The sequence below is a fragment of the Rhineura floridana genome, chromosome 3, assembly GCF_030035675.1.
Source record: "Rhineura floridana isolate rRhiFlo1 chromosome 3, rRhiFlo1.hap2, whole genome shotgun sequence".
In the NCBI taxonomy this organism is placed as follows: domain Eukaryota; kingdom Metazoa; phylum Chordata; class Lepidosauria; order Squamata; family Rhineuridae; genus Rhineura; species Rhineura floridana.
In genome coordinates this window covers 43,488,884-43,516,093 of record NC_084482.1, presented here as the reverse complement: position 1 = coordinate 43,516,093, position 27,210 = coordinate 43,488,884, and the positions used below count along the sequence as shown (strand labels likewise).

Sequence of the window (27,210 nt, the reverse complement as noted above, 5' to 3'; positions counted from 1 at the left end):
TGCCTATTTATTCCTACTCTCTACTTCCTGCTACTTAAACTAGTTCCTGATCACAAAATGGATTCAGACCCTTTCTCTGTTATGAAAAATAGTGAATGAGGGTGGGCAAGTCACAATGCCTGAGATAAGCTACTTCCCAGGAGAGTTGTATTATTTATTTATTTGTATATTTAGTTGAAAAAGGAAATGGACTGCCTTCAATTCCAACTTATGGCAACCCAATGAATAGGGTTTTCATGGTAAGTGGTATTCAGAGGTGGTTTAATATTGCCTTCCTTAGAGATGTAAAATTTCCAGAAATTTTGAAGCCATGGGAGAAAACATTTTTTTCCATTTTCAGAAAAAAAGAAATTTTCAGAAAAATTGAAAAAATGCAATATTAGCACTTTTTATATATTGGAAGTCACTTTGTTACTTCAGGAATATCAAATGTAATTATGTACAAGTTGGTTTGGCAGAAAATTATCACGTTTGGTATATTAAAAGTACATTTTATTCAAACAATTATTACAAATTGAATTTACTTTAAATTTTTACTTTTTTTGTAACAAATAGATCCACAAGGTCCTGAACTGTAAGGAACACCCGAACTGTAAGGAACCTCTTTTGTTTTGCCAGTTTATGAGAAGGCAAAAAACAATTAACAGCAGAAACCATCAATATTAATAATATTGTCTCTGCTAGTCCTTCAGTGTCAAGCAGACATAAAGCATCCATTCCCATAAAAAGAACTGAGAAAAGGGGGGGGGAACCAAGATTCAATGAAACATTTTATTAATCATGCTAAAATAAAGCATTCCACAATTCATTTTTTCTTTTTTTTCAATTTTTCCAATTTTTCAGAAAAAAACAAAAAAGGCTTAGGAAAAAAACGGGGGAAAGCTGTTTTTTCCCATTTTTTTCTGGCTTTTTTCTGGGCCTTCTCTAGCCTTCCTCTGAGGTTGAGAGGCAGTGAATGGCCCAAGGTCAGTTAATTGGTTAGAATTGTTGTACCCCACCCTTTAGCCCGAAAGGTTTCCACAGTGGCTTACATACAATCAATTAAAACAAGACACTAAGACTAACTCCCTGCCCAAGGACCTTGAAGGAACAGCGAGAACCAAAAACAACAAAAATTAAAATAATTTTATGAGTCAAAAAGCAAAATTCTCACAGTACTGACATTTTGTTTTATTTATATCCTACCTTTCCTCCAACGAGTTCAAAGTGACATTGATGGTTTCCCCCACCCCATGTGTTATGATAGGCAAGTGAATGCAACAAGGTCATCCAGTAGCATACCACATTACAGTCTCAAAGACCATCAGGTATTTCTTTTTTCCACCTATGTAAACTAAGCAGTCCAGCAGTTTTTCTTCTCAAACACACAAATTATACAGCCATGTTTCCCGCATTCAGGGAAATTGCAGGAGTCAGCACACCCAGAGTGCAATATGACAATGTAGATAAATGTACGTCACAGCTTTGTAAATATAAAAAAAATCTAAACACACCATGAAAATATAGTAAAATAGTATATATAGTATAATAACTTGGGAGGGCAGCATTTAACATACAAACCATTTCCTCTGTCACAAACCTACATCATATCAAATGCAACTTTTCAGAATAGACACCAACATAAAATTTATGTACAAAAAGCACATAATATTAAAAGGCTTTCCTTTCAAAACTATCACTTCCACAATTTGAAAGACAGCAGTATCTTACTCATAACATGTGATGCACTTACTGTTTCAATATTATTTTCTTTATTGATAAAAGTTAAATGTTTTAACACATTGATGTGCCAAAGTGTAACAAGTTGTACTTACTGTGTCCAAGCTGTTAGAGACACTTAAAGTAATCTCTGGAGCTTCGTTTGTGATATTTTCAGAGTTTATTTAACTCTAATGTATCCTTATTTACTTAACACTTAAGTCAAGTTTACATCCTTCCTTTTAAATACATGTTTAAATGCTAGACTTTGGTCATACTCCTAAAGCACTTGTGCATGTCTCTTGGATCATAAGTTGAATTTGATGCACTGAAAATCAGTCCCAAATTATCTTACTGTATACCATTTTGATTTGAAAAAAGTTTATAAAATATTGAGGATCATCTCGAGTCTTAAACATATTCCTAACTATTTTCCTTTTATGAAGAACCAATTAACTCCAATGAGAATTTTGTGGAAATGACTAACACAGGATTAAGCATTTAGGATCGGGTTTTTTATTTCCCCGTCCTTCATATAAAAGACACTTAATTTCTAAAAAGTTTTCATTTTTAAAATAAAGTATGTAAATAAACATGTAGCTATTAATGGAATTCAAAACTGACAACTACTTTGCATATTTTATTTGGCATGAAATGCAGTAAACGGGTTCTAAAATAAAGTAAGGCTATAAGTGGGAAAGGTAAACATTACTTGTTTACAAATGACCAAAATGTGGCTGAGTGGTTCCTCTACATTAGAGCTTGCATTTTCCAGTTTAGAGAGAGAACAGTACTTTGAAATTAAAGCCTCCCACTCCATAAACTTGTGGATTACATTCAAATTTATCTGTAAACATTCTATATTCATTCCTCTCCAGCTACTCAGTGACACAATTCATTTTACAAGTAATACCATAGTAAAAAGACTGCCACAATATATATGTCTTTATTGTTACGGTCGGTGACCAGCATAAGGTAAAAGGGAAGGAAAACGCATAGAACATAAAACTATCGGGGGGGGGAAATTATCCCAATATACACAAAAGTAGAATACAATAAAACGGAATAGAATAAAAACAAATAAGGTTTTAAAAACATAAACATTGTAGAATAAAATTATGTTATATTAAAACATGATATAAAATAGAGTTGTCAAAGACATAGTTATGAGATCCCAGCAAAGGACAGAAGTTACGAGATGGCTAGAGACTGCCACAACAAATACCACCCAATTTTAAAAAAACTTGACACACAAGCAAACATAAAATATGTGAAAACCCAAACTATACACACAAATTGAGGAAATGACTCTCCCATTGAGCAGGGGATTGGACTCAATGAGTTGGACTTGATGGCCTTATAGGCCCCTTCCAACTCTATGATTCTATACAAAAAAACACCTTAAAATATCCCAAGGGCAGAGACTTGCTTGGAAAAATTTCATGTAAAAGGTTTAGAATTTCTTAATTTCTATTACTTATTCTATAGGGCTAAACAAGCAACATATTATAGCTGAATATTCCTAATAATTTTATATAATCGTGCACAAATATGCACATGAAGAGAAAAGAGTTGTTTTTTTTTTTTTAAAAAAGACATCTTAAAAGAAATGGGGACTCACAAGTGAATCCATGAGGCAATATTCAACAAAATAACTGAACAAACAGAACTGCTTGAGCCATGTGTCTTCCCCCATCTCCTTCTTCCTTGCGTGTCCTGCACCATCCCCAAATCTGATCTGAATGAAACCCAGAAGAAATGTAGGAGCCCACCGGGGGAGGTAAAGTAAAGAACATTGCATTGTGCAAGGAGAAATCCTTGCACTGATGGAACGTTTGCCTTAGCACTGCTGTAAAACTGTAGAGAAAAGGACACACTCCAAGTGGTAGAAGCACAAAATGCAGAAAAAACTTAGCATCCAAGCACAGCATGTCATGCACATTTGCATGTTGGATAGGGTTGCACTTTGATTTATTTTACTGCTGGAATGAGTTAAACAGAAGCCTGCACGGCCACTCATGCCTTCTCATCAGCTAGCTATGCTCAGTAAGGGTGCTGCTGGATTCTGGTTCATCCCAAACATAAGCAACATCTGGAAAGCCAGGGTCACAGATCTGGTAACAGAGAGGGGGAACTACTTTTACCCTTTATGAAGGGGAAAGAAGACTGAAGAGATGAACTGGTCCCCTATGGAATGCTCAAAATAGGGAATTGCTAAGCTTTCTGGCTGAATCACTACTGAATCACACCTAGGAGGAGCAGCTTAGTGCTACCCTAGCAATTTGGTACTGGCTTAGCAATTCCTTATTGGCTTAGAGCTGCAGAGCCACAGAAGCCTCTCTGCTATCACCTGCTGGTTAGAGTTCCTTACTGTAATGAATTCCAGTTGCTGCAACCTTTCAACTGGAACAAGATAATGCAACACTCTCAAAATTCTGCATTTAGCAGAACCGCACTCCTTGGGTACAACACCAAATTGACTGTAAGGCCTAGGGACACAAACCTCCTTTGGCATAGCTGGACCTTGGGACTGCAAGCTGTTGGACTACAAGATATTTTTGTAATGTTCTTTATGTTGCTAATCTCTTACTGATTCACTGTTGTTTGTTAGCTGAATAAATATCATTGCTTGCACATATCTTAGGAGAGTGTGCGTTGAGGAAAGATTGCTACTCAGACAGCCAAATTGGAATCTGTTTTTGGGGGGGGGGAGTTGAGCCAGAACTTAATATAAGTGAAAAATATCCCCCAGACACTGAACCTAGCCCTGGGTGCCAACCCAAGGGTAACATTACATTGAATACAACCCACTGTAACCTAAGTCAATTGATTTCATTGGATCTACTCCGAGCATGAGTTAATCTGATATCACCAATAATACAGTAAAACAGTAGTCATCAACATTTTCAGACTAACAAGTACATTTCAAATTTTGAGAAAGTAGTGTGGGTGTCAGTCACAAAATGGCTCCCACAGGGACAAGGCATAGCACAACATGGCAACCAAGGGAAAAATGGAAATGGACTGCCTTCATGTCGATCCCGACTTATGGCGACCCTATGAATAGGGATTTCATGGTAAGTGGTATTCAGAGGGGGTTTACCATTGCCTCCCTCTGAGGCTAGTCCTCCCCAGCTGGCTAGGGCCTGCTCAGCTTGCCACAGCTGCACAAGCCAGCCCCTTCCTTGTCTGCAACTGCCAGCTGGGGGGCAACTGGGCTCCTTGGGACTATTGGATGTGAGGGCAATCTGGCTGCGACATCTGTCACCCCATTGATCGCCAGGGTTGATTCGGCTGATCTGGCTGGCTAGGCGGGTGTCCCCTTCCTCCCTCACCGCTCCATGTGCGTCCCTCCCAAACCTCCGCACTCGGTGGAAGAGGACGACCATCCCTCCTTGGGACTATGCAGCTTGCCCATGGCTGCACAGGTGGCAGGACATGTAACCCCTGAGCCAGCCACTGTGGGGGTGATCTTTAGCTGGCCCTTGACACTCAGGAGACACAAGTGGGGATTTGAACTAACACACTCTGGACTCCCAGCCAGGCTCTCCTCCCAATGTGCTATACTAGGTGGCTGCCATGGGGGACATGACAAAATTAGAGAGGCCTGATAACCAAAAGGCCTTCTGTATCTTTAAAAGTTGTGCAGGAGGAAAGGAGAATTCCACCTTGTGTTTTTTCCCATTACAATGTTGAAAGAACACGTGCACTTGGCTAAGTTTCTCTTCTCCTAAAGATATAGGATCAGTCTCAGGCCATGGACCTGGCAACCCTACCTCCCACCCAAATGTAAAACAAAGCTGTCCCTGGCCACATCCACACCAGGCCTCTATTACCCTTTGGACAGTCATGGCTTCTCTCAAAGAATGCTGGGAAGTGCAGTTAGTGAAGGGTGCTGAGAGGTGCTAGGAGACACCCTGTTCCTCTCACAGACCTTCAATCAGAGTGGCTGACTGTTAAATCATTCTCTCAGGGGAACAGGAGTCTCCTCTCAGCACCCTTCACAAACTACACTTCCCAGGATTCTTTTAGGGAAGCCATGACTGTCTCAAATGAAATAAAGTCTGGTGTGGGTGTGGCCCTCTGATCAGCCAAGCCTAGCAGCTGTGAGGCTTTTAGAACACTGACAGTTGGTTCTTACTGAGCATGGTCTGCGTTATCATTGGCTTCAAGCCAACATTTCTTAAATTAAAAATCAGCCAGGCATTTTTTTAACTTTTAAACTGCAGAAGATGAAGGTCAAAGTATGGGGCAAGGTCAGTAATAGGATTACAGGTACTCTGTGAACATGGCTGATTTTTAATGAATTTCAACAGATTATGAGAACTCGCAGAGAAAAAAGTCCAAAAGGGCTCTGGGGTTTTTCTCTCTCTTTTTAGACTTTGAGCTCTCTGTTCTCTCTGACTGTTTTGTGCATCGCCATGAAAATTGAGAGGGTTGTTAAGCAAGGGTTTCTGAGTTCAGGACTGTAAGTTTGGTAAGGTTTTATTTTGAAATGAGCTTATGGGTAGCATCAGAATGGCATGGGGGTATTTTCAATTTAACATTGCGAAATGTGAAAAATCAACGCTGGCTATAGTATACAGCCACTCTTGTGGTTGTATAATAATTCCTAATCATAGGAAGGTGGCCAAATTTTGCCCATTAACTGCAGACCAATAAACTTAACCAACATTCTGGCCAAAACTAAAGCTCAAGAATTGCATAACGTTTTCAAGGAAGAGCAGTATAGATTCAGAAGTGAGCACTCCACCCTTATAAACATTTTGTACTAGGTCATGCAATCCATAAAAATGACATCTTAATAAGGATCAACTATATACATCATCTGTAATCCTTAAATCTCAATTTTTTACCACTGTTCATGAACTTTTATGGCACAAGTTGAATACAAATATGGACTGACATGTATTGTACTTACTCCAAGTACTTGATACTATCACACATTTGAAAATAAGGTTTGTTTCACTACATTCTCTTACTGGAACCATACCAGTCAGAGAAATAAAACACGTTTGTGTGTTGCATCCCCTTTTAAAAATATATATAAATGATAATAAATTGAATCTAGTCTTAGACATGCTTAATCTTCATCCTGAGATTTCCAATGGTAAGGTGGGGTTATTTGTTATCCCCAGAAACCATTGGGGGGGGAGGTCAGCACGAGTGTGCTTGACAATGCCCGATACTCCAGAGCCAGAAAACACTTTTTTAGAGGAGGTAGAATTTTTCTGAGCAACTAACGCTTGCCTCTTCCTATGCAGAGCTTGGAAAAGTGACTTTTTTGAACTACAACTCCCATCAGCCCCAGCCAGCATGGCCACTGGATTGGGCTGATGGGAGTTGTACTTCAAAAAAAGTAACTTTTCCAAGGTAAACAACTAAATTTCTGGTCCTGTAAAAAGCTATGGTTTTTATTTTCCATTACAAATAAAAAATAAGTTTTAAAGTTTAAAAAAAGTTAAAATGTCATGAAAACACTGTAAACTGTTTAGTAACAACTTTAATTTATTATTACAGAAAACTAACATTGATGGTTTTCTAGTGTATTTTCTGACCCCATTAATAAACCTGCGAGAAAATTATTGGCCTTGAGTGCTCTCTGATGTCCCTGGTTGTTCTGTGGTGGACTATTCCTAGAGATACTCTCCAGGCCCTTCCATTTGTTTGTCTTGTATGCAAATCTATATTGGCATAAAAACAGGGGGGGCTACATTTTCCAGAACATTGGGTGGGGCAAAGGAAGGGGTTTATAATTCCTACCAATTGTAAAATAAAAGTTACTTTGCTTGTAAAAGCCATGTTTTGTTTTTCCAAAAGCTAAACATGTGCTCTTATGCAACAATGGGACCTTAGAGATGTGATTGCAAGCTTGTTTACGACTTTGTCACATGACAAGCTTGTTTGCCCTTGCAAAGGTGGAAGGGATATAATTTGAATCCTATGCACTTCGATTGCCTATCCCTGATCTTTCTTTCTATGAAACAGCAGTAGGGTCTTTTATGACTCCAATCTGCTAATGTTGGCTGGAGTCAAAATGGACTCAGTGGTTAAATTCAATGAATTTCTGCGATATATTTTGACATACACACCCCAGGTGGGTTTTTGTTTGTTTGTTTCCAGGAGGAAAACGGTAATTGGTAACTGTCTGAAATTTGGGGATGTTATAAGCCTGACAGTTTGTGACAAAGTCTACCATGCAGATCTACTTATGTGTAAATTGAAGAAAAGTGTACCTAGGTGAGGAATTGACCCCAAGAATCAGGATTATGGTTTAAGTATTGAAATAAACAGAAGTTAATGATGACTAACTTAAGCAACCTGGATTTCTATGAGTGTACTCTCAGCACAACTAAATCTGGATCCAAATGCTTGTTCAGTATTGAACGGGGATCAATTCTTCCCCTGTTGATTGGTGGCAGGAAGGTCTAATTGAACATAGATGAGATGGGCCTCTTATATACAAATTGAACTTACAAATCTGCCCAAATAGGATTGATCAAGTTCAGAGCTAGGCATCATGATATGTTGTCCTTTGCCTTATGTTATTGAAAACCCTATGCAGAAGCAGCTACTAAGCATAAGGTGGAACAGATGGTAGAAGTATCCTTCATTTCACTCCCACTACAAAGGCTTTCTAGAAAGATTTCAGCACTACTTAACACAAGATTATTTGCAAGCTAGAATCTATAGAAAGATCTGGGTTTGTAAAATAAATGAACAAAATGAAGAAAAAACCCTAGCTCAAAATAGCTGCAACCTCAGTATGTACCAGTTTACTGAAGAGCACCAGTTTTCTCCCAGAGAGCAGTAGACAGTCGACTTTTTCTATTACTCATTACAGGAATACCCTGCATTAACGTACACAATGGGTCCAGAGCAAGTACGTAAACCGAAAATGTACTTAAAGTGAAGCACTGCCTTTTTTCACTTATCGATGCATATACTGCACCGCAATCGTGATATGCGGGCATAACTGATGTAAATAACGCATTTATAACTAAAACAAACACAGTAGGCCTTATTTTAAGAAAAAGTTTGTGGTTGGAAACCGATCGGGCGGTGGCGTCATGCCATTAAGCGTCCGTTCCTGTGAAGCAAGCGTACGTAAACAGGGGAATGGCGCTACTGTAAATATGTCTGTACTCGCGAGTGTCTGTAAAGTGAAGGTCTGTATAGCAGGGTATTCCTGTACTAATTCCAATTCTAGGCAACAAAGACTAATCTGTGACAGTCCCATATCAATTTAGATATAAGTTAATAAAAGCTCAGAAAGAGGCACTAATCAAACTTATTTAAACATCAGCTTTTATTAGAGTTTCAATTATGAAAGCAAAAAATTATTAACATCAGAAGGCTACTGCTTTTCAAAATGTTTCAAAATATGACTAGAACATAAAATCATAATTTATGAATAAAATCAAAGGACAGTTCCAGCACACTTGAAAATATATCAGGCAAACAATTTAAACTCTGGAGAAACTCAATCTATACAACACTATAGATCAAAATGTGTAATGCAGGGAAACGTGTGAGATCACTTAACAGCTAAGCTGGAACATGTTTTCTTTCTGTTCATAATCATTCTGTGTAAAAACAACTTAAAGGTGACACAGACCTTTTTTAATTTAGCAGGCATTTTAAGTAAGTTAGAAACCTTACTTAATGGTACATTTTACCTTTATTATACCTTTTGTAAACTTACTGTGCATTACTTAGAGACGACGGTGTTAGGCAATATATAAAATTGTTGAAATAAATAAATAAAATACATTTCTAATCTGCAGCACTGAATGAAAACAGTGCCATTTAACGCAATTAAGTAGGCTTCTGACAATGCCCCTACACATAAATTCCAGAAACTTGGAAAAGTCAATTTCTTCCCATACTTTACTCACCCCAAGTATGTTACAGGTCACCTGGTATACATTAAACAATCTGAGCACTGAGTCGATATTCTATTCTAGATATGAAAACTAAAAAAAAGCTGCCTTCCCTGAAAAACTGTAAAGAGAAAGATTTAATTCCCAGCAGTAGCTAGATGCGTAGTCTCAACCTTATGAGCACCATTCATTACTGCTTCCATTTTAGTGGTTTGCTGATGACTTAGATGAAGATACACCAGCTTTCTAGAAAATTATAGTAACAAAATATATTTGAAAGTGAGCTTGCAGAAGGAATTACAAGGCCCTCAGTATCCTCTGCTATCTTTTTTTCCCTTTTTTTCATGCTTATTCTTAGAGCTGCTGTGGCCCATTTTGAGGCTTCTTCCTTCTCATTCTCTTAACTGAATCTATGCTCTTCGACAGGTAGAAAAACTAATTAATCTTTCATATGTGGGACTGCAGAGAGTCCATGAAGAAGAAATACATGATGTTTTTATAATCTTCCTGTGCACAAAATCACATTCTGCTGCCACTCTCCTCTGTAATACAAAATATCAGGTGGCGCAGAGAACTGAAGGGGAAGATTCTTTCTCCATTTCACCCTCCAGGATCTACCTGACACTTCAGAGCAGAATTCTCTACATTATGGGAGGAGCAGAAAACAACTCTTGTCTCCACACTAGACCTCTAGATGGCTCTGTGTTCTGATCTGTGAAGTTCCTCAGTCCAGTCATACTAGAGATCACTCAAAGGAGCACAATTTATAGGTACCTGAATCTAAGAGAACGAAGCATAGTCATAATGGCAACATCACATACTGATTATAGGGTTGGGAACACTAATACACATGTTTTCATTAGATTAAGTTCATTAATGATGAGAAATTTCTCAATAGATACCAATGTTTAGTAATTTCACATAAATCAAACATACTGAAAAACAATGCCTGCTGTTCATCTAGAGGCCCAACACCTTAAATTCATAAATTATCATAAAACCTTGATGAAACAGCCTACAACTCACTTGCATACTTTTAGACATACGATTATAATTATGTAGCATAGAAAAACAGATGGAGGTACTCATCTGTGCCCCTTTACAGATTTCTCTCATTTTTTAAAATGCTCATATACTGTCTTTATGAAACAAAAACCTGCCTCTCTAAAACACATCACAATCCTCCTTCACAACAGTGACAAATATATTATCTGGCCTCCTTTTGGAAGGAAAAGAAGGATATAAATTTAATAAAGAAATCAATGTAATAAAGAAATCAATTATAAACACTTTCACTTTTTGGGTGTGTGTGAGGGCAGCAACACACGTTGGAAGCGGAACACAAATGCTGCCAAAAAGTGCCTCTATAACAAGCAATCTGTGCCTTGCAACTATTACTACATCAATCTCCATCTCCTTCTGAGTAGAACCTATAACTAATCTGAGGCAGCCAGATTAATTTCCCAGACATAGCACTCCAACCCTTCATATTTTGCAGCATTGTCACTTCTGGAGGTATCCCAACTGCAGCTGTAATATGTCCTTGGGCCCTGGATTAATCTTGTTCTTTATAACAAAGGCAAACAAAGGCAGAGAAGCAAGGAACGTGAAACAACTGTATTCAAATTATTTCTGTTTTTTAAAAATTGATTTTCATGACCAGTAAATTTACCAACTCTGCCAGACACCTCACAATGTATCATTCTGTTACAATTCTAAGCAGGTGACAGACACAGAAATAACAAGGACCTTTTCCATGAAGAGTGCAAGTAGCTCATGGCCACTACTGCTGTCCTGATGAGGTTAGCATTTTATTCTGCCACAATGGATACATGAAAGCTGGACTGGATTCCCAAGCTCTTACATCTTAGGAAATACTGTTACATTCTTTCAGAAGTGTGGTTCACATTTTGATGCTTCAGGAAACCTATTACCTTCCAAATACAGCAACAAAAGTGGCAGGGGAATATCACGAGTCCGCCCCCACACCCAGACAAACTATATGAGCACTTTCGCTGTCACATTGATGTCAACAGAATGGAAAACATTTTTAAAAGAAACAAAGGAAAACCAAACAGGAAAAGCCACCCTGTAACTTCTACCCTGGCCAGAGCCAGTATACCTCACTTCTCCACCTCCTGAAAGGATTAGCCGGTTGGAGCCCATTCCCTATATGAAAAGACTATGGTGTTTGGTGCTTATCAGTTTAGAAAATACATTAAGTGGAACATATCAAGGTTTATAAAATTATGCATGGCATGGAGAAAGTAGATAGAAAGAACTTTCATCCTATGAAGCAGTCAGGAAATCCAGGACAAACAAGATGTTTGTTTTTTTCATGCATAACATCAATTTGCAGAATTTGCAGCCACACGATTTGGTAATGGACACTAACTTAGATGGTTTTAAAAGGGGAGTGGACAAATATATGAAGGATAGATGTATCAATGGTTACTAGTCATGACGGGTACATGGAATCTCCAACATAGCTCTGAATATCAAATGCAACAGCAGGAGAGGGTTTTGACTTTATACCTGCTTGTGGATTTTCCAGAAGATATTTATTTATTATTTGATTTATATCCTGCCCTTCCTCCTAGCAGGAGCTTAGGGCAGCAGATATCTGGTTAGACATTGTAGGAAACAGCATACTGGACTAGGTGAACTTTTTGTCTGATCTGGCAGGGCTCCCTTTATGTCTTTATGTAATAATTATATTTCTTTTTTACTCATTCAGTTTAATAGTGTGGCTAAAAATGTTATGAATCCATTGAACCATTTCTACAGAAAATAGGATGCTTCAGTGTTAGCCTACCTTGATGTGTCAAAACAACTTTGACTGCCTCTGAAAATCTTAGGAATTATTCCAACTTCTTTCCACACTTTATGATCTGGTTGACACATACATCAAAACCATAAGTTTAAACTAAACTATGGTTTAATGCAGACAAGTGTGCCTGGTGCATGCTGCTCAAAGGTCCCCATTGTGCTCCTTCCCCAGTCCTTCCTTTGGCATTCCAGAGAAAAAACTAACCAGAGTTTGCTTCTTATGTGCAAGCCACCACTCATCCTCCCCTGGATGCCAAAGAAAGGAGCAGGGGAGGAGCACAGCACAGACATTTAAGCAGTATGGACCAGGCACACCTCTGAGTCACATTATTTTTAACAACGGTTTAATTCAGCATGTGAAGCAGGCCTAAAGAAACTATTAGGCAAGATCTTGGTGGCTAAATTACCAACACATTTTGTTCTAAAGTCAGCAAATTAAAGAAATACATGTTTATTTTACCCCCAGATTCCAACTGTTGAAACGGGCTTCAAGGTCACTGTCATCCAAAGAAATTTTTTTTGTGCGACGATCTTCCTGGAATGCAAAATGTTCAGATAAAATGTTATACCAGCAAACATGGAAAAACAGCAAAGTTTGAAAGTTAAGAGTTTAACAGAAAAGAGAATGTTGGTCTGTGCTGGAAATTCATTTTCTGCAACATTTGCTTTTTTCTAGCTCCAGTTCAAGGGGGTTCACATACTAAAAACTGCAGAGGCAATTTATTAATCCAGAAGTCCAAACCATTTTTGGGATTCATAATCCTTCTTCAGGAGAATATTGGGTATTTATCGTGCAATCCTATGCATGTTCAATGAGGCTTGGTCCCTATTATGTTTTGGATTACAGCCTCAATTTAGTTATTTTTTGGGTGGGGAAGGGAAATACAAAAACAAATTGCCACTACTACATTATCAATAGGTGTTTATTTAATCTCCCCCACCCATGAAACTGTATTTGGCAGCCAATATTCCTATTTTCATGTATCTACAGTTGGCAGCCAATATGTTCATTGACCACTTGGTCAATCATCTAAATCAGGCACCCAAAACCCAGCTTTTCATGTTCTTGGCGTCTTGCCTACAGAATCTCACAAGACATCTTCCCATCTCCTCAGCAACCCAGTGTGTATGAGGTTGACTACTGCAATGTACACAAGCCTATCCTTGAAAATTATTCAGATGGTCCTTGCCAATTGCCTTCTGTCACAAATGGGCCATTTGGGGACCATTACATTGGTGACATAAAGCTTATATGATTTCCCATGTTTGATCAAAATACTCCAAAAGTCTAAGTCATTTTAAGGAATGACTTCGGCTCTAATCCCTTAAAGCACACCCTCACCTTTTTATCAAAAATACAAGGGCCCAGGGTCAGACAATAATTTTAAGCTTCATAAACTGTGGTTTGTGGAATCAGGAATGAGCATCAGGACTGAGCACTCTCTCTTTCCCCTACCCCATCATACACCACCTCCAGCAGAAAGACCTTGGTTTGTATTTCAACACAAAGACCCTGGCTTATTTTCCTAGTTTGGTAATTGATATGAAAACAGAGTGCCCTCATCAGGACATAGTGGGGTAATCTGGCTTAATACAACCAAGCATCTTTGTGCCAAATCTGGCATGTAACAGGAATGGGAGAGAGAGGACAGCTCAGGTCTGTTAAAAAAATATTTAAAAACAGAACATCCCAAAACGTCTTTTAAAATATCTCCAAAAACAATTCCAGTTCAGAAGCAGACTGGGATAAGGTATTTACTTAAAAGGCTTGTTGAAAGAGTTTGTTTTCAGTACAGATGAAACAGGAGGTGATAATGACCCTCCTCCACTGGTCTGTATGGATCAGCAATAAGGAAGGGGGCTGTGTGCCTATGCACATGAGAGCATGGAGCAGCCACGCACATGGTTCGCCACACACTCCACCAGTATGTGGCCTCCAGAGGATTAGCCAACCATAAAACCTCAGACCAAAAAAAGAAAAGGTTAGCCACCCCACCTTATATAAATATTCACTAATAGGCAAAAAAAACCCTTGAGTTTAAGAATGTACCTATAGCCAATAGATATTTTTATCAAACTTTAAAAGGCAGGGAAATTGGGCAGCTATACTGAAGGCACCAGGGGAGCAGGGGACCTGACCTCCTCTCTGAGATATTGTACTGACATACAAATCTGTCAAAAGGCAAGCACAATTTGGGTTGGACTTTCACAGTCCAATCCACTTGCTGTGTAGCTTGGAAGAATTTGGTAACATGTGCCTCTGGAAAGAAGCAAAGTTAAAAGAACATCAACAAACACACACACAAAAATAATTCTCTATCTTTGGAGGCACAGTCCTGATTGCAAGTGTTGCCACCATTCACCACATGCTCAGCTTTTTAATGATAGAAAAAAATTGCTGGCTATGGGTATATTCTTAAACCATAAGGGTTTTTTTGCCTATTAGCGAATTTCACTGCTTTTTAATCCGGAAGGAAAGAAATGTGATCCTGTGCAAGTTTGCTGAGAATGGATTGATCATTTGCATGCTTATTGAGTTCAGTGGGATTTACTCCTGTGCATTTATATTTAGGACAGGTGAAAATGACCACGAGGAAGGAGGAAGAAGGGGGAGGGAGGGAGGGAGGACTGAAGTGGGGAGGAGAGGGAGGGGAGGGGAAAGGCAGGTTTGATTTTTTGCATGTTTATTGAGTTCAATGGGATTTACTCCTATGCAATCATGCTTAGTATAGGTGAAACTAACCTGGGGGAGGGGGGCACCAAAGGGAAAACTGTTTTATTTTCCAAAAGAAAAACAGCAGACACTTGTAGCGTCCCACTCAAATTTAAACCAAAGCTGTCCCTGGCTACATCCACACCAAACATGTAATCCCCTTTAAACAGTCATGACTTCCCTCAAAGAATCCTGGGAAGTATCGTTTGTGAAGGGTACTGAGAGTTGTTAGGAGACGCCATATTCCTCTCACCGAGCTACAATCAGAATTCTCTGGGAACAGGGGCTGACTGTTAAACCACTCTGGCCACTGGAGCTCTGTCAGGGGAATAGGGTGTCTCCTAACAATTCTCAGCACCCTTCACAAACTACACTTCCCAGAATTCTTTTGGTGAAGCTATGACTGTTCAAAGGGCAATAAATGTCTGGAGTGGGTGTGGCCCCGATTAGCCAAGCCAAACAGCTGTGAGTCTGGCTTTTAGAACACTGCAAGTTGGTTCTTACCTGCGCTATCATAGACTCCAATGTTACTTTTCTTTAATTAAAAATCAGCCATGCATATTTTTAACTTTTAAACTGCAGAAGATAAAGGTCAGAGTACAGGGCAAAGTTAGCTATAGAATTACATGTTCTATGTGAACATGGCTGATTTTTAATTAATTTCAACAAAATTTGAGACCACTCTCAGAAAAAAGTCCAAAAGAGTTTGGATTATTTTACTTTTGTTTTATTTATTTAAATATTTATTTATTACATTTATATACCAATCCATAGCCAAAGCTCTCTGGGCGGTTTACAATTTAGACTCTGAATTCTAGATTCTGTCTGAGTGTTTTGTGTATTGCCATGAACACTTACATGGTTGTTAAGCAAGTGTTTCTGAGTTCAGGACTATAAATTTTGTAAGATTTTGTTTGAAATGAGCTTATGGGAAGCAGCAGAATAGATTTTCAATATAACATGGCAGAATGTGAAAAATGTTCTTCAACAGGATGAACACCTAATCAGTTTGCCTCCTTTTAATGCCAAATTTCCTGCATGCAAGGTTCATGAATTTCAGCAGAAAAACTTACCATTCACTGAAACAGTAAAGAAAAGGAATTTCACTACAAATAGGAAATAATCTTACTGGTGTCGCTGAGGGAAAGTTGTTATCTTCTGACCGATGAGGTGGACTCATAGAACGGGACTTTAGTGCTAGTTTCCCATTATATGTATACTGTTCCCTATTGTAAGTGACAAAAAATAAATTAGAACTTATTGAAAGACTATGAGATCTTAAAACTACTGTTTATTTAATTTATGAATCACTTCCCATGAGGCATCCCAAAGCAATTTACAAAAGCCCATTTATATTATTTATATTTCTATCTTGCCTTACTAGCTTGAGAGTACTCAAGGTCATATTCAATTAAAACAAAACATAGGATACATTATGATAAAACCATTAAATATTTTAAAAAACACTAAAAATAAAATAGAAACAAAGAATAGCAACTGCAAACCATATGAACATCAAGAAAGAATAACTTCCTAGGAGAAGCTATCTTGTATGTCTGATACCTTTAAACATTTGCTTTTCAGAATTGTGATGCCAACATGGAAATTCCCCCAACATTCACATCTTTCACTTCACCTCTGCTTATGACAGGGGTCACTAACCCTTTTGGACCAGTAAGTACATTCTGAATTTTGAAATAGCACTGTGGGCATGGCACCAGTCACAAAATGCTGCTACAGGAATGTGAAATAACACAAAATGGGTGCCACTGGGGGCATGGCATAACACAAAATTAGAAAGTACAGTCATTGCTCCTTCCCCTCTCCCTGGACAATCTTATGCTTATCATAGGAAGTCACCTATGTTCTGCTGGAGATCACACAATAGTGATTTCACACACACACACACACAATGCTGTCGCTGTCTAACAGCTACAGGGAATGTTCCCCAGTACAAGGAAAAATCTACAAAGTGGCCACAACACTCACATTCTCTTACACGCACAGCACATGCAAAACCACACCACACACAGACCACAAACACATGTGCATTTTTCTTTCTTACACAAACACACAAAGACACAAACATGCATTTCTTTCTCACACACACACACACCCCTACCTATCCCTCTCTCTCTCTGCCCAAGTACATCCCTCTCAATCACACACAAACATTCAAAAAAGCCCTTCCACAAGTGAAGGAAGTGCCTGCCATTTATTTATTTATTTATTTATTTATTTATTTTATTAGATTTTTATACCGCCCGACTAGCATAGCTCTCTGGGCGGTGTACAACAAAGTTTAAAACAAATTCCACACACACCACAAAAAAATACATAAGCACCACCAACCTGGCACCCATGGCAATCTCTGGCTTATAGGGAAGTAGGGATGGGAGTATTCATGCAAAAGGTTAAAATCATACTCAACATATTAAAATATCAAGATGAAGAAAAAGCTTGCTCACTATTTTTTATGCTCAGGTGAGGCTGTGACTATCCTGAACCTGTACCTGGGTGCAGCCACAGGCTGGATGAGGGTGAACAACTAGATACAGTCCATACAAGATGGAGGTACTGTTAGTTCATACATCCAGGTGAATGGTATTCAGCCTGTGCAAGATGGGGTTGCATTTCCCTTAAAGGATCAAGTTATTGATCCAAAATTGATCTCTGTGGCTCAAAGTACCATTCATCAGCTCCAAGCTAAGCCACTTGCAACATTATCTGGATAGAAACAGCTTGGCACAGTTATCCATGCTCTGGTAACCTCCTGTTTAGACTACTGGAATGTATCAAACATGGAGCCACCTTTTTAAATGATGTAAAACCTGCATTTCATCCAGAATAGGGCCCAAAATTATAAACTGGACCTGGGTGCTTATTCATATTACACTTATGCTGTGTCAGCTGCACTGTCCATTTCTGGGACCAATTTAACCTTCGGGAGGGAACCACTATCAGCTTTTAAGGTATATTTTTCCCCAATGAGATTTCCAATAAGGAAATCATGGTAAGGGGTCATTTTTTCACAAAGAAACCATTGGGGGGGGTTTCAGCACAAGTGTGCTTGACAATACCTAAACACATATAGCCAGAAAATACTTATTTAGAGGAATAATTTTTTTCTGCACAGTAAATACTTGCTCCTTCCCTATGCATATTGGGTAATTTCTCATGCTTTAAAAAACATGGTTTTTATTTTCCATTACAAACATCAAAAACTCTGTTTTAAAGTAAAAAAGGAAAAAAACCATGAAGCCAATATAAACTGTTTAGAAACAACTTTATTACACCAAAAAAAAGAATGTGGATGGTTTTGTGGGGTGTTTGACCCCATTAATAAACCAGCAAGAAAACTGTTCTTGTTTAGAGAAACATCCCCAAACACTATATCATTTGTGCCAACCTATTAACATCCCCTAGACAATATATTTCTGTCATGCTATGGTCCTTTCAACAGAACTTCCCAACACGTTGCACTGTTTGTTGGACTTTTTAATCCTGTTCTCTAGTGCAACGGTGGTAGCATGCACATTGTATGGATGCTGCAGGTGAAGTCTGAGATGGGACTGCATGACCAAGAGCAGATGCTACTGCCCAGATGGTTGGGTATGGATGAGGCACAAGTTGTATCCTTTGGTCTATCTCTGAGCCGATTAGCTCCTTTCCCAGAATTGTCAGCACTAGGCACCTTCTATGCCTGTTAGATGTAAGCTTCCGGTCCAGAAAGTTCTGTCCCCATAGCACAAAGGTACCAATGGAAGTAACATCAATCATGTTGAAAACACCATTGGCCATCTGTTAATTTTATGCTTATGCATATGGTATATGCACAGGTGGTCCACAGCATCCACCCCACCTTTATTTGCATTGTAATGTGTGATGTCGGTTTTTGCTCTTCACCAGACATAACCACGGTTAAGTGTGAGCTTGCCTTGGGGGATTTGCCAGCAGTTCTATGGGTATGTCCAGTTTATTCCTCCTTAATGGTGCCAATATTAGTTAGTTCTTGCTGAAGCAAATGTTCAGCCAAGTCAATACTAGTAAGTTTGTCATTTGCCCATCCTGTGTCATGTAAGTTCAAGCTAGGATGCCCTCAAAAAGGTGGGAGGGGTAATTTGACTCCAGTGATCTTTGGTTACCTCTCTATGAAAAAATGATGGGGTATTTTTCAACCGCAATCTGATAAGATTGGCTGAGGTCAAAATAGACCTCAATGGCAAACTTCAGTGCATTTCTGGGGTTTCCAGAAGGAAAATGTAAGTGGTGACTGGCTGAAATTTGGTGATGTTGTAAGGCTGAGTTTGTGACATTGTCCTAGAAGGACTACCCTGTAGGTCTACCTATATGTAAATTGCAGAATGAAAAGTGTGACTGGGGGTTGTATTGGACCAAAAATGGATTAAACCTCTGGTTTTAACATGAAAGTCATAAATGACTTCGGACCAGCTACTTGAAGGACCTCCTTCTTCCTTATGTACCTACCTGAACCTTAAGACCCTCTTTCGAAGCCCTACTACTCCAAATGCTTCTGCCAAAATAGAAGTGAGGAAGGTGATCATCAAGAAAATGGCATTTTCAGTAGTGCCAACCCCAATTATGTAACAGCCTTCACAGGGAGGTCAAACTAATGTCATCCTGTGATCTTTTCAACACCAGGTAAGATCTCTGTTCAGCCAGACCCTTTAGACAACTTATGTTGTCTGGGCCTCTTGGTTTTTAAACCTGCATTTTAACTTTGGATGTGTTGTGTTTTTTTAAAAAGAGGTAAGTCAGTCTACATCACAAAATGAGCCCTAATGTGGATTGGAGCCAAACACATTTTGTAAAACATGTTTTGCAATGCAGCAATCAGACCAACATTAACATCAATACCATAACAATGTCATCTGTATTTTATCAATACAAAATTTTGTCACAATCAAAGCTTACTCACAAAGTTCATGAACACTAACTACCTGACAGCGTAAGATCCCCAAAGCTGTGACACTCAATCCCAAATGAATAGTTTATGTTTATATGATTTGGAGGATACTATGAGTCAAGTCACAATTTCTTATCTAGCACTACCAAACAAAATGGACAAAACTGTAATAACTACAGTAACTCTCCCATAAATGTTTGTACTTTCTTGGAACTATCAAAATATTTTTATTTGAACAAAACACTAACACTATGTTGTCTCTTCTCTATCACTTCTACTTTTCAGGATAAAATCCAGAATTCTATCAATACTTTGCTGTTTGGAAAAGTTACTTCCACTGCTTCTGATAACTGATCATATCTCAATAAACAAAGAAATTAAAAGCACTACAGAACGATAGACTAATTTTAGAAGTGCAGTATTTGATACACTAACTTTATAGCAGCCTTCTCACTTCAAAAACAAAAAAGGGTGACATAAAAGTTGCATAAAAGATAGCAAGCAAACTTCCTATCTGTTTGAATAGATGAAAACAAAAAGAAATCCTTTTCAATATTTCATTAATGTTTAAATTTTTAACCATTCTATTTTCTTCTAATTGTTAAATAAATTATTAAAATATGTTAGAAATGTTCATAACATCTTGTTATACTTCATCCTCTGCACTAGTACAAACAATGCAAGTTATAAGAACTACTTTTTACTGCTGATCAATTAGACTTCCAATTAGGATTTTATTCTTCTGAGATAGATAAAAACTAGGTAGGATTTTCCTTCATTTTACAGGAAGTTTATTGCTTGGTCAAGCAATCGCAAGATGTGGAGGAGGGGAAACTTTGTGGCAGAGAAACCACCAATTCTCAATCCCTCCTGGCTCACTCCTGCCAGAGAACGTAAGAAGAGACTGCTGGATGAAACCAATGACCCATCCAGGCCAGCATCCTGTTCTCACAGAAGCCAGCTAGTTGTGGTATGCTTCTGAATACAAGTTGGCGAATAGCCATTGATAGCCTTATCCTCCATTAATTTGTCTTTGACAGCCACCCAAGTTGGGGGCTACCACTGCCTCTTGTGGGAGCGAATTCCACAGTTTAACTATACACTGTTGTGTGAAGTAGTACTTTCTTTTGTCTGTCCTGAATCTTCCAACATTCATCTTCACTGGATGTTCAAGAGTTCTAGTGCTGAGAGAAGGAGAAAAACTTTTCTCTGCCCACTTTCTCCATGCCATGCATAATTTTATACAGTTCTATCATGTCACCTCTTATCTTTTCTGTAAACAAGCTGCAACCTCTCATCATAGGTTTGATGATTTTGGTTGCCCTTTTTTGAACCTTTTCCGGCTCTACAATATCCTTTTTGAGGTGAAAGGACCAGAAATGTACACAGTATTCCAAATGCAGCCACACCATAGATTTATGTAATGGCATTATATCAGTAGTTTTATTTTCAATACCTTTCCTGATGATCCCTACCACTACATTTGCCTTTTTCACAGCCACAGCACATTGAGTCGACATCTTCATTGAGCTATCCACTACAACCCCAAGGTCTTGTTCCTGGTCAGTCACTGTCAATTCAGACCCCATGGGCGTATATGCAAAATTAAGATTTTTTTGCTCCAATATGGATAACTTTACACTTGTTTACTTTGAATTGCATTTGTCATTTTACAGCCCATTCACTCATTATGGAAAGGTCGTTTCAGAGCTCTTCGTAATCTTTTTATTTTAAGAAACTTGAACAATTTAGTATCACTGGCAAACTTAGTCACCTCACTGCTTAACTCTGGCTCACTGATGAACAGGTTGAAAAGCCCACGTCCCAATACTGATTCATGAGGGACTCTGCTTTCTACATCCTTCCATTGGGACAACTGTCCATTTAGTCCTACTCTCTGCTTTCTGTTTCCTAGCCAGTTTCTGATCCACAAGAGAACTTCTCCTCTTATTCCATGACTACTAAACTTACTCAGGAGTCTTTGGTCAGGTATCTTGTCAAAAGCTTTTTCAAAGTCCAAGAACACTATGTCAACGGGATCACCTCTATCAATATGTTTGTTGACACTCTCAAAGAACTCTAATAGATTAATGAGGCAGGACTTATCCTGGCAGAAGCCATTCTGGTTCTTCTTCAGCAAGACTCACTCTTCTAAATGCTTTGTTATTTTATTGTTAATAATACTTTCTATCAGTTTTCCCAGGACAGACAAGCTTACCCGTCTGTAATTTCCAGGATGCCCCCTGGATCCCTTTTTAAAGATTGGTGTTACATTAGCCACTTTCCAGTCCTCAGATATGGAGGTAGATCTGAGGGACAAGTTACATATTTTTGTTAGAAGAAGCAATCTCACATTTGAGTTCTTTGAGAATTCTTGTGTGGACACCTTCCAGACCCAGCAATTTATCAGTTTTTATTTTGTCTGTTAAGCCTAGAATTTCATCTCTTGTCATCACTATTTGCCTCCCTGACCCATATTTTCCACTGTGAAGACAGATGTAAAAAATTCATTTAGCTTCTCTGCAATTTCCTTATCCTGCTTAGCACACGTTTGACTCCCTTGTCATACAATGGTCCAACAGCCTCCTAGACGGCCTCTTGCTTTGATGGATTTTAAAAAAAAATTGCTATTAGTTTTTATGTTTTTAGCAGTGTGCTCCTCAAATTCTTTTTTTTTTTGCATTCCTTATTGTCTTTGCATTTCTTTTGCTAGAGTTTGTGTTCCTTTTTATTCTCATTCAGACAAGACTTTCATTTTTTTTGAAGCAAGCCTTACCTCTAATAGCTTCTTTGACTCTGCTCATTAACCACGCCCCATGTTAGATTTTCTTGGATGACAGGAGTGGTCACTTTACAAAATAGCGTCATATAACATTATAACATATTCTCATTTAGCAGCATCCCATTATATGCACCATCATGACATAGCAGCATTCCAACTAAGCCACTGTAGGGGACTGTGACTGCCTGGCTGACCGTTTTTGAAGTGGTGCAAAAAATAATAAATAAACTTTGGTAGAAAGAAAGAGCGATGTTGCCATTCCTGCCTTTATTGCTTAGTCACCGTACCACCCAATTTTGCTTTGTGAAAAAAATCTCCACTCATTTTCACCCTCCCCAATGCCCAATCAGCAGAAAAATTTGAATGAAGGCTTCAGAGCAGCACTAACTCTCAATAAAAATACTATTTTCTGAAGTTGGGTTGTATCCACTAACCATAGTTAAGACTAACCAAATCTAAAAAAAGACAACTGCAGCTGTTCTAAAACAGAAGAAAACGCTTCTGAGCCCCTTATAGCTATGCCAGAGGAATGACGAAGGGTAGCAGGTCTTACTGCAGCTTGTTCTCGTAACACTAAACCATGGTTTAGCATTACATGTAAATGCCACCTTTGTCAAGGCACGGTATGTATTTCAGAATTAATACTCAGTTTTCCAATTCTCTATACAAACAGTATGGTAAGAATACGATGTAAAAACACTAATATTAAAATTTAAGATGACTCAATAGCCACAGAAAATAGAACAAATGACATATACCCCTCCCAAACTTACATAACAACCAAAAACCTATTTTAAAATAAGTACTTTTACAATCCTCGTAAAAGTGCTGAATAAGAATTTTTGACATGTATCAGCTGGTAGAAAGTTTTACAAGTGGGAAGACACCACAAGAAAGTCCCACTGTAGTAAACAATTTTACCTTTGATAGTAGGGCAGTCCGTACAGAAAGATCTCATCACTGGACCTCAACATATGGGAGATACATAATGGAGACAGGCGATCTTTTAAATAACCCAGTTCCAGCCATACAGGTTAAAGCCAGCATCTTGAATTCAGCATGGAAACAAACTGCCTCTTGAAGCATTGTATTATATAAGATATAAACATCTACCAATGACTACCTGCCAAGGCATAATAATCTGGACCCGCTGATATTTCTGATCTATCTTCAGAAGGTAGCCATATATCCAGTATATTTCAGTAATTATTGAGAGGCTACTGGGGATGAACTATATCAGTGTCCCTCTATTCCAAAAAGGGAAGAAACAGCTAGCGTAACAGCCAAGACTGTAAGAACTCCTAGCCATAAATCAGGGATGAGGACATTGTGGCCTTGCAGATGTTTAATATTTATATATTTACGATATTTATATATTTATTTTATTATTGGAATTATATCCCGCCTTTTGTTCAAGGAGCTCAAGATAGAATACATGTTTCTCCAACCCCCATCGGCACTAGCCAGCACAACTAAAGCCTAGGGATGATGGGAGCTGCAGTCCAGGAGCATCTGAGAGCGATGAAACAATATAGGAGATGGCTTGCGTGCAGATGGAGATGAACTCCTGGTGGATGTAGTCACACACTGGGTAAGTGTCAATGGTAAGTTGTATTTAGGGGCAGTAACGGCAGCAAAAAAACAATACTTTGCTGCCACTATCAAGTCATCACTCTGCTGCCCAGCAGAGCTATTCAGAATTGTCCAGAGGCTATTACATGATGGCCCCAAAAACATGGTAGAACCATCTGAGGCCGGCTGTAATGAATTTGCTAGGCACTTTCAGGATAAAATCTTTAGCATCCGCCAGGACTTAAGACTCCAGTGTTATAGCAGGCAAATCAAGCGAGGTATCCAGAGCACAGACTTGTCTTGATTTCTTGGATGAGTTTCAGTTGCTACAGCTTGAGGACATTGACAAGGTGCTTGGACAGGTTCATACAACCACTTCTGTATTGGATTCCTTGCCCTCCTTGGCTAATAAAAGCTAGCAGGGATGGAACAGCTGGCTGGGGCTGGGAAGCGATTGATGCCTCTCTGCGAGAGGGAGTGGTCCCTGGCTGCCTGAAAGAGGCAGTAGTGAGACCACTCCTGAAGAGGCCCTCCCTGGACTCAGAAAATCTTAGTAACGATAGGCCGGTGGGAAATGTTCCATTCCTGGGAAAGGTCCTTGAACGAGTGGTGGCAGGCCAGCTCAGGCCAGCCATTCGGTGCGGTCATCCGGAGTTTCAGAGTGCATTGCCATCAGTACACTGATGACACGCAGCTCTATTTCTCCTTCTCACCCTTTTCAGGTGAGGCTGTCAATGTGCTGAACCAGTGCCTGGCTGCGACAATGGACTGGATGAGGGCTAATAAACGGAGGCTCAATCCAGACAAGACTGAAATGCTGCTAGTGGGTGGTTCTTCTGACCAGATGGTAAATGTCCAACCTGTCCTGGATGGGGTTGCACTCCCGCTGAAGGAACAGGTTCATAGTTTGGGGGTTCTCCTAGAACCATCTTTGTCACTTGAGGCTCAGGTAGTCTCGGTGGCACGGAGTGCCTTCTACCAACTCCGGTTGGTGCCCCGGTTATGCCCCTATCTGGAGAAGGATAACCTGGCTTCAGTTGTCCATGATCTAGTAACCTCCAAAAGCTAGATTACTGCAATGCACTCTACGTGGGGCTGCCTTTGAAGATGGTTCGGAAACTGCAGCTTGTGCAAAATGCAATGGCCAGATTGGTAACAGGACCAGATGGTTCGAAAATATAAAACCAATTCTGGCCCACTTGCATTGGCTGCCTGTATGTTTCCGAGCCCAATTCAAGGTGCTGGTTTTAACCTATAAAGCTTTACACATCTTGGGACCACAATACCTGATGGAACACCTCTCCCGACATGAACCTACCCATACACTATGCTCAACATCAAAGGTCCTCCTCCAGGTGCCTACTCTGAAGAAAGCCCAGAGTCTGGCAACAAGGGAGAGGGCCTTCTCAGTGGTGGCCCCCAAATTATGGAATGATCTTCCTGATGAGGTGCACCTGGCACCAACCCTGTTATCTTTTGTGCACCAGGTCAAGACTTTCCTCTTCTCTCAGCCATTTTAACAGCATTTGAATAACATGTGTTTTTAACTTGCTTATCGGTTTGTATGGGTTTTAATGGTTTAAATTTGTATACTTGTTTTCAATGTTCTTAATTGTTGTAAGCTGCCCAGACAGCTTCAGCTATGGGGCGGTATATAAATGCAATAAATAAATACATCTGAAGAGCCAAAGGTTCCCCATCTTTGCCATAAACAGTAATGAAGTGGGAATCCAGCTGCAGTCCCAAACAGTTAACCCCAACTAGGGGAAGGGCTGTAGCTCAGTGGTGCAGTATTTGCTTGCATGCAGAAGGTCCCAGCTTTAATCCCTGGTATCTCCAGGTAGGGCTTGGAAAGACTCCTGTCTGAAGCCCTAGAGAGCCACTACCAGTTAGTGTCAACAATAATGATAGGCCAATGGTCTGACATGGATATAAGGTAACTTCCTATGTTTATGTTCACCAGGAATGGGGGACCTGTGGCTCTGCATATGTTATGTGTTTCCAACCCCCCATCAGCCCCTGCCAGGATGGCAGATGGTCAGGGGTGATGGGAGCTGGAATCCCATGAGTCTGGAGGACCACTGGTTTCCCATTCCTGGTCTAGACCTATATACATAAAGGCAATAAAAAGCTACAAAAGAAGGAGCAATATTTCTATTAAATTATAGTCATCCATCTATTTCTGAAGTAAAATAATTGTTTCTGATCTGACAAATTACGTTTAGTGCTTATGATCCATGAATTTTTAAGAAAAGCTTTTCAAGAAATAAAGTAATTCAGTTGGAAACAGAGTAGCTACTGAGATAACACACCTACATCCTACAGCAGAACACTCAGCTACAAAGAAAAGTATTGTCTTTTAGTCTGTTCTACAGAACACCACCTCCACCTGCTGACTATTTCAGTGACTTGCACCAAGAAACAGCAATAGCCATCCTAAGAACAATTTGTGCTTTTGCTGCTTCATTTATGGGTCAATTACCATAACATAACAAGAAAACAATTTAGGTCATTCTCCTAAAAAATGGTGTCACTAGACTGCCAATTGCGGAAATTAATCTTCTAGTGGTACCAGATAAAAAGTGGACTTCATTTCTACACTTCTAAAAGCCTAGTTGCCATCTATAAATGCTTCATTTTGACATCAAATATGTAAATAAAACAAATCTTTTAACATACATAACAACCAAAGAAGAGAGATAAAATGCTAAAATAGAATAATATAACTCACAGGTTTGCCTTTGTGGAAGCCCAGGCCATCCCCATCACAAAAGAATAAACAACGTAAGTAGTCCATGTATTTTGC

The 27,210-nt window shown here is 39.1% G+C and overlaps 1 protein-coding gene across 7 annotated transcripts in view; it reads right to left on the bottom strand.

The window, feature by feature from the left end:
• The window catches only part of CEP112 (centrosomal protein 112), a 433,937-nt gene that overhangs the window by 389,250 nt on the left and 17,477 nt on the right, over nt 1-27,210 (bottom strand). For all 7 annotated transcript variants that reach the window (XM_061615587.1, XM_061615581.1, XM_061615583.1 and 4 more), the window contains 2 exons: nt 16,253-16,349; nt 12,871-12,945 (listed from right to left, as the gene is read on the bottom strand). In XM_061615587.1, coding sequence (XP_061471571.1) covers nt 12,871-12,945; nt 16,253-16,349 — 172 coding nt within the window. The remainder of the gene's footprint in view (nt 1-12,870; nt 12,946-16,252; nt 16,350-27,210) is intronic.